Source organism: Buceros rhinoceros, unplaced genomic scaffold (assembly GCF_000710305.1).
Source record: "Buceros rhinoceros silvestris isolate BGI_N320 unplaced genomic scaffold, ASM71030v1 scaffold1377, whole genome shotgun sequence".
NCBI classification, from domain to species: Eukaryota; Metazoa; Chordata; class Aves; order Bucerotiformes; family Bucerotidae; genus Buceros; species Buceros rhinoceros.
Window position 1 is genome coordinate 28,293 of NW_010420221.1, and position 8,878 is coordinate 37,170.

At 45.7% G+C, this 8,878-nt stretch overlaps 1 protein-coding gene across 1 annotated transcript in view; it reads left to right on the plus strand.

The window, feature by feature from the left end:
• Positions 1-8,878, plus strand: part of GABRR2 (gamma-aminobutyric acid (GABA) A receptor, rho 2) — a 38,478-nt gene that overhangs the window by 7,172 nt on the left and 22,428 nt on the right. The window contains exon 2 of the mRNA XM_010139204.1: positions 2,108-2,214. Within this exon, the coding sequence (XP_010137506.1) occupies positions 2,108-2,214 (107 nt within the window). The remainder of the gene's footprint in view (positions 1-2,107; positions 2,215-8,878) is intronic.

Consider the following 8,878-nt stretch of genomic DNA (forward strand, 5'->3'; position numbering starts at 1 on the left):
TGCAGAAACCTCCTGGAGCCTGGCTGCCAGCAGCTGCGCCATGCTCTGGCCAGACATGATGTTTCCTTTCAGGCTCACCAATTAGTCATTACCTGACGTCCCACAGCATGAGGACTGTTTCCAGTTTTATAGGTGTTTCGTTTTGCTCCGGAGAGGTTCAAATGATGCATAGATACCTGCTGCTTTTTTTGAGTCCTGCTAAGCTGTTATCTGACTTCTCATGCTATCCAAATTTAATTTTCTTTGATCTATTTGGATCAATTTTATGCAATTGAGAACACTTCTGAATAAAAGTGACTGGAAAGGAAAATATAAAAAAAAGTCTAGACAATAATGGAGAAGCCTTTACAGAAGCTCAATGACATACCTGTCCCCTTCTCTTTTCTGTAAACGGGAAGAAGTCCTCACAAAAAAGAGTTTTGTCAAACTCATCCCGCTTGAGTGAAGTGTAAACAGCAGTAAAATTAGATACGAAAAACATGACAAAAAGAAAAAGGGAGCTGGGTGGCTTTGAAGGAATAGTGGTGAACTGCAGAGAGCACATAAAGCTGAAAGAAACCCTTACGAATCTCTAATCAGAAGTGCTGAAGTCTGTAAATACATCAGGGAGCATTTATGAGATCCTGGTGATCAGATTGTCAGTGAAGGTGCCCAATGGGCAGCAGCGTTCAGTGCATCCGTCAGCTCTGCAAAGGCGCTGGTGGCCGTATTCACCTTTGCTGCAGATAATGAGATGCTTCCTGTGCCCAACACTGGTGGGGGTGGCATGGGATAGCTGTCGGAGAGGAGGTAGGTACCTCCTCTTGGATGGTAGAGATGTCACTTACTGTTATAAAGAATGAGGGTTTTTTCAAACAAACTTGGTCTTGCTTTTGGATTAAATTGACAAAAACTTTTATTACGCATTTCAAAGGCTATGTAGAGTACCCGTCGTTAAAAATAGCTCCATTCAAAATCCTTGTAAATGGATAAAATTGACTAAAAATTAAATGACAGACTCTGCCTGTAAATTCTGAATCATCCATCATGTACCTGAAGGATTGGGCATGAACTGATGATTAAATGCTGCTATCAAATGCAACCCCTGCCTCAGGAAGTCCCTGAAGCCTCTGTTTCCTTCCAAAGGCAGTGTGGATGTCCCCGGGCAGCCCGAACAACTAGTTACAGCGGTATTTATAACTTTGTCAGATCTCGTGCCCAGAGCAAAGGGATTGAGGAACCTTAATGGTCCAAGTCCTCTTTCCTGCATCGCTGGGAACAGCAGGGATGCTGATCAGGATTCTCTTCAAAAGTCCGTGCTGTATCTGTCTGTCTGCTGCTCAGCTTCCCATTTATGCCATTTTAATGACTTGCTTACGCTTTTTTCAGAGAGTTGTTGTCATCCGTGTTCTACTGTTACATGATCTCTCAAAGAAAAAGTGAGGGCTTTTCCCCCCACTTAATAATCAGAAAAGTGAAGGATTGCAGATCTTTCTGCCTTCTTCAGACAAAATCCCGCTTTTCCTGCTACTGTGGAGGGCAATGCCTGGTGGGTGGTGTCATCGTTTCAAGTCAGAAGACAAAGCAAGCCCTCTGTCCACACGAGCTGCTGGTACTGAACATCAGTCCGTGGGGCACATAAATAGTCTCAGAATAGTGTCACGACGTTGTGTGACTGTCAGTGGAAAGAACTTTCTCACGATAACATCACCTTGGTAGCCAGCCAAGTGCTGGCTGGGTAATGTGTGGGGCAGAGTCAGCTGCTCCTAGAGCTGCGTGCTCTGGCACATTTGTTGCATCCCATCTCCTCTGTGAGATGCTGTGCTCTTGACCTCGTGTTTCCCCAGGAGCCGTGGTGTCCGGGCAGAGAGAGCGGCGTGTCCACCTGAGCTGCCTGAGCTGGTGGGGCTGCCTGCAGCAGGGGACAGGTCTGAGTTAATGGTGTGGAGAAGCAGTGTTGGTGCTGCCGCACTGGCCTCCACCCTGGTGCTGGCAGCAACCCCACTTCCCTCCTGGGGCTGCGCCCGTGAAGCTGCTGATGCTGTGGCTCTGAAACCAGGCCAGCACAAGTCGGCCGCAGAGTGCTGGACACAGAGATGTCAGACCAATCTGTTGCTGTCTTTTGCAGTCACATCTACAAGAGGAATCATGACATGACCAAAACCCGGAAAGGAAAGACGGAGCAGCTTCTCAGAGTCGATGACCATGACTTCACCATGCGGCCGGCTTTTGGAGGTGAGAATAAAACGGTTCTCCTGATTTCATGCTCATCTAATTAAAAGTCATCTAATCATGTAATTAATCATCTAATTAAAAAAAAAAAAGCCTCTGGCCAGATGCACCAGTGTGAAGGGAAAGGACTTGATTGGTCTTAGGGTATATTCAAGGCAGTTCACAGAAGCTTCATCCCCACCTCACAGCCCTTTGTGCTCTGTACAGCTCCTGTGCTTCTTCCTGTTGCTGAAGTTAGCTCTTTTTTTTGGCTAGTGTTCCCAGAGCTCAGGATGCACCCCTCCCAGTGCTGCACTCTGCTGAGAAGATGAACAAACCGAATCATCCATCATATGTTTGTTTGTAGTTGTGAAGTTGCAATGAACTTTTCAGCTGATGTGATGAAATGGCAAAGTAAAGAACTTGTTAGGTCTATCACACCCCACCCTTGCTAGGAGAAAATAGAGCATTTTTGTCCAGATAAAATCTTGTCTCAACCTCTCTAAAGCAATCAGAAGAGCAGGAGGGGAGGCCTCCATCACCTTCACTTCATTTGATCTTTCTAGACTCATTTCTGCAGAGGTAAGAGAGTACTTGAATAAAATATGTGATGGAATACCAGTATGGAAATCCCTCTTCTGATTCGGTCGACGACTAAGTCCCTCCAGAGCTAAGGACAGAGTGTTCATTCAGCAGTTTTTGCTGAATGACTAATGCTGCATCCTTTGTCTATCAGCCTTTTAGGATGAGTGCAACATCTCCCCGTTCAGTAGATCATACGGGTATTTAGAGTTTCCCTGGCGTGCCCATTCCTGGTGTGGCTGGAAGATGCTTCTTGCCGCACAGTGGAACTGTTCTGATCTGACAGCACTGTGCTCTCCCCATGCTCACCATTTATGTATCTCCAGACTCCAGAGTCCCCAAATGTGTCATCACCAGTGGTTTTGTTCCTCCCACTGTGGTGGGGGTCAAGTCTACCACTTGTAACAAGCTGCGGTCCAGCCTGCTCTTTGGAGATAACTCTTGGTAATCAGTGGTAAGCTTGACCTGCTATTTCTAGAGCTGAAGAGTTTGATGGGAATCTCCTTGGCAGTAGTACTGCTGCTCCACCCCCTGGTTGGGGAAAGGAAGATTATGGCTTAATCTGGTATTTTCTCTCTTGCCAGATTGCTTCTTTTGGAAGGTGAGCCTTTCAGCAGGGTGGGTTTGTGAGAGAACCTGACCTCTGAAAGATGGAAAGACCAGGGAACCATGTGATTGGTTTAAAGGACCTACATCCTCTTGGAGGAGATGGTCACTGTCAGGATGGTCACTGACCTTCTTGTCTCCTTCTCCCATTTGTTTGTATATTTATTGGTCTTGGTTATCTTTACCTGACTTTTTAGGCTTTTCCCCCCCATTCTTCTCTTCTATCTGCAAAGCCTGGATCTGTGAGTTACTGGCTGGATGTCTGCTGCCTTTAGTCTGACTTTGTTTTGTTGGTACGCTGCTCTGTCATGGATATTGGTGATCCCACATGGTTTGCCCAGCACAGCAGTGCTTTGTCACAGTATCTCAGAATGGTTTGGGTTGGAAGGGACCTTTGAAGACCATCTAGTCCACCCACCATGCCATGGACAGGAACGTCTTTCTCTAGATCAGGTTGCTCGAAGTTCTATCCAACCCGAACTTGAACACTGCCAATGATGGAGTCAACACTTTAGTGATTTTTATTAACACTTCATTGATTTAAGTCACTAGATTGTGTACTGTGTTCTGAAGGGGGGTAGAGGGTTGTGTGATTTCCCATGTGTGAGGATAGGTTGCTGGGTTGGTATGCTTCATCTTTCTTAACAGAGTTCTAGACACTGAGGAGCAGATATCGTGCTCTGTTGAATACATTCACTGAAGTGTACTTACATCCCTAAATACCAGGTATGCCCCATCCTGCTATAAGCTTAGGGGGTCCCCTCTGCTTCCCATCCCGTAGATCCTCTGTTCTTCTCCTCTTCCCTCCCCAAGGCCTTAAAGAGAGCAGTGTGGGAAGATCCTGCAGCTGATCCTGAAGCAGTAACCCTTTCTTGTCTTTATTTTTCTCCTACATTCAGATAGAAACCACTATCATATAATAATCTGGCTACAAATATGTTTTCCTCTGATCATTTTCACTCCTTACTGCAAGGAGAAGAGAAGATGGTATTTCTGGTGGTGGAGATCATCCCTGCTCACTCCCGGTCATATTGGGAGGTGAGCATCCTTGTTCTAGAGGCTCTCCTGGAGCAAACAAGAGGAGAGGAGCAAAGTGCAGAGGCAGGTGCAGATCTGAAAGCAGGCAGGACCCCAGACTGGTAGCCCCTAGGACAGATACAGCACACATTGTATGCACTTGCAGGCCGTGAGTGGACAGGACCATGCGCACGTTGTAAATTGCGGCGGTGGGAAGAAGGAGAATGCCAATTGCTCGCCTTTTGCCAGCTCATGAGACAGCAGTCACTGCTAAACCAGTCTCACTACGGGTGGCCATCCAGCGTGTTTGTCATACTAAAATGCGAGGGAATAGAGCAAGCAGGGAAAAGTAGCCAGCTCAGAGAGACACTGTAGCTCTGGGATCCTTATTTGCCTTGGTGATTCCAGCTTGAATACGGTTGGTTCTAACAGTAAATGGTTTTTCCAGCCAGCGAACTCAGTGACAACCTCTGCTTTTCCCAGAGGGAAGGGATCAGGCTTTCCCTTTAGCAGGCAAAAATCAGTTTCAGTGTCAGAAAGGGAATCTTGCTAGTCTTGTAAGTAGCAGAGAAAAACCTAAAAACAAAATGCCTCTAAAACCTTTGAAACCCAAATTGTTAAAGTTTAGGGTGCTGTGTTAGGTTTTCAGATTTTTTTTTTTTTTTTTTTTTTTTTTTTTTTTTTTTTTTTTTTTTTTTAAGCCAACCTCAGGTTTTGGAGCTTGGCTGATGACTTCTGAATGCCTGGTGTGGACAGAATGGAAACGCCTATCTCGCCTCAGCGCGGCTGTTACCAGTCTGGCCAAAAGACCTGCTGGCTCCTGGGTCAGATGGGGTGCGGTGACATGGCTTCTCTGGGATGAGATTTGGACTCCTTCCCTCAGCTTGGCTGGAGATAGCTGGGGTGCCACTGTCTTGTTTTCCTAACTGGATGTAGCTCAGGGCATGCTGCCTGTGTTTTTTGGAGAAGCAGAGGGGGTTTGTTCTGTTGTGCTGATGGTTTAGGTTTTGATGTCTATTGTCACCACCGCACTGTATTTCTGTAAACAAACCAAATTTTTCCCATTTTGATCAGCAGCTCAGAGCCCAAGAGCAATGCCGTTGTGCACCGTTCATACCAAACAGACAGACACAGTTGCACGGTTACCCCTCCAGTGATAACGCACTGCATTTTAACCTCCCTCTTGTCTTGTTTTCCCATGCCACCTCCCATCATGACATTAGGATATTCCTAGAGCCTAAAAAGTTGGAGTAACATTTATGAAACTGAGAAACAGCCTAATGTCCTTCAGTGAGAAGGTGACATATTTATGAAGGAAAATCGTGGTGTTTCTTTAATTTTTGCTTAAAACCTCCTTATCTGGCAGAGCTACCTGGGACAAAGGTGAAGTATTAGCAAAGCTGTGTGTGTGATAAGGATCAAAACATGGCAACAGCTTTGTTGAGTCTCCAGCCTTGCAAAGCATGACTCGTATGCGAGGAGGTACCTCCTCACTACAGGTTCCTGCACAGCTGCAGAATTAAGTGGTGTATTTTTAGTGACAGCTGATAAGCCTGATGGAAAAAAAATATAAAGGGAAGGAAACAAAAGTCTGGTAGAAGGCGATCCCAGTATTTTATTCTGTAATGTATTCGTCAGGCAGTCACAGTGATTTGCTACGCACTGTGAGTCCTTCCAGTTTTGTGCTGCGGCGATGCCAGTCAAACTGATGTGATCTGACCTGTGCAGGATAAAAAGGCTTTTGTACTGTGGAAGTGGAGCGGAGGAGCCTCTGAGATGCACGTGACTTAACTGGTTGCTGCTGTGAGACCCTCTCTGCTCTCTGAATGCAGCTCAAGGACCACTGTCTAGTGGGGAGTCCAGCCCCACGGCTTTGCGTTGGGTCTGTGACATTATGATACAGGTAGGAAAGGCAATTACTCTTTGGAAAACATAAATAATTTCAGAAGGAAATGGTGTGACATCAGACAATAAAGAAATGCAATACTGTAAAAGCGGTGGTTCCCAAGCTTGGTGGGATAATGGACATTTGTTAACCTGCAACATTTTTGGTGGAGCACTTCTACAACTTCAGCACCGAACTTTAAGCTCAAGGGGGATGGGGTCTGTAGTTGATTTATTGTGGCCACGATGACTCTTGCTGGTCTGCAGAGGACAGTCAGCAAACTGCCAGCCCAACATGGCTGTTGACAACTGGTCAGAGCATGCTGGGGTCATACAAGGTGAAAGGGAATAAAGATGTTCATGAAAGGTGGAGGGTTTTCAAGAAAAACGTCTTTGTAAAGAGCAAGTGAGCAAGCGGGTGTTGTGTAAGCTGTGTTATTAACAGCCCGGTAAGCACGGCTGGCTTGCCTGTTCTCAGCCCTTTAGAGCCGAGCTATGCACGGGTACGGTGGTAATGACAAAGACTTTTGCTTTGCTGTTGTTCAAGGTAGCCTCCGTAAGCTAAAAGAGGCCGCGTGTGTTGTGACCCTTAGGAGTTATCTCCGTGTCAGTGACCTTGTTCTAGCTAGCAGATGTTCAGGTATTATTTACAAATATTAATATTTAAAGATTATGTATATGTTTGGTTTGCTGCCTTCCTTAAACATCCATTTTAAGCATTTCATCTATGACATCTCATATTTTACAGGACGCCTATGAACAAGCAGCTTTAGTTGATACTTAAAATAGCTGTATTTTCTTTGCCGAGGAACAGCCTAATGCTGTACTTCTATTATATTTCTTCATAGCTTAATAGCCTAACATCAGCTGGTCCTCACTGCCCTTTCTGGGCAGTGTTTTTGTCAGGACGGATGAACGGTGGGGTGAGTGAAGCGTAAGTAGTTCTCTTTGGGTTGTGTATCAAAGGCTGGAATAAACTTCTCTCTCCTTTGATGACCAACCAGCAGTGAGATGCAGCAGAATGAAGCTCTCTGCAGTCATGTGGCAGCTGATGAACACGTCCGTGTGGTGGCTGCCTGCAAGCTGCCCACACCTAAGAGCTCCCAAATACGTATACATTCACTAAAAAACAAAACAAAGCAAAACCAAAACCACAAAGACTGTTTTGCAGCTGGCAGACATGGGATCTCTTGCAGACATTTGCAAGCCTCTCCAGGTGCGTGCAAAATATCTGGCAGCAAGAAAGTCTCAGACCTTCTTGTCTCCCATGTAGCTGTTTTTATCTCGCGGATACATCTGCCTCACTCCTTCAAAGACAGATGAAGGGACAGAGACTGTCTCAGAAAAAAACAGCGAGCCTTTGAAATCACTGCCAAAGAGAAAAATTGAAGAGATGTCACACAGCTTTAGTCTCAGAGCTGGAGCGGAAATCTGACTCCAGGCATTTTCACGCTAGCAGGCTATTCCCTGTCTTCCAAAGCCTGCTGCAGTGTTAAAAAATAAAAACCGTGTTTGTGTCCCGTACCTGTTTCTGACTGGGAACTCACTGATCCTGTGCAACTTTCACGCTGCTCCTCATTGAGTGGTTTTAGGTGCTGAGACACACTGGGACATGACAGGCTTTAACGTTGGGCACCTTCTAAAGTCAGTTCCTGAACGAGACTGGTGGAAACCGCCTGGGTTCCCTGGAGGGATTGGCCCCACACCACATGTTCCACACAACCTGGGACAGAGTTTAGTATTCCAACTGGAATTTTTGCAAGGTGAAACAAGCCACAAAGTCAGAAGCCACCCAAAATGTAGACTTGTTAGGTCTGTCTATTCTCCTTGTACAATCGCTGAATGCTGATGCAAAGTGGATCTTCCCTGAAGGTATTCTGTACAGCACATCCAGCTGTACAGCATATACGGCACCCAAGTCGAATGTGTAATGCTTTCACTGAAGAGTAGGTCACAAATCAGAGCAGTTCACTGCAGTAGAAAGAGAAATGAGGGAGGACTCATATCTGAGTCAATCATCAACCCTGCTGATTCTCGGGACACTGGGTTGTGAATTTGGCAAACAAGTAAAGACATGAAGCCACAAACACCTTGACAAGGCTGGTCCTTGAGTATCTTTTTAATACCTGAGTGTGATCTGAGGGAAGGTCACTGATTTACAGGATTAAGATGTTGCTGGTGCAGTTTCGGAAGGGGTACCTTTACAGTGAGAAGGTGCAAGACTGCTCTACCATGTCACATGTAACTCCTATCCAAAAATCGTGGGGCTAATGGATACTGCCCCATACAAGAGAGAAAGCAGAAATGCTCCCTGCAGCCTTGGAATGTGCCTCAGGTCTCTTAAATCCTCTCTCAACATGCAAATATAAGTATCTCCTTCAAAAGGAAAACCTCCTATTTTCCGTTTTCAATTTTTATATTGTCTAATTTGCTAATGACTGTTGTAGTGTCTTGAGCTTGCTTGGAAGCTGCTGGTGTGCTGCGTCTGATACGCAAAGAGAATAGTTTATAGCTGGCTTTGTTCCGTGCTGTGAGTGGAAGTCTGTGACTTTTGTGAAATTTTGTAAGAGTCCAGGGTTTGCTTTCTGGTTTATACCAG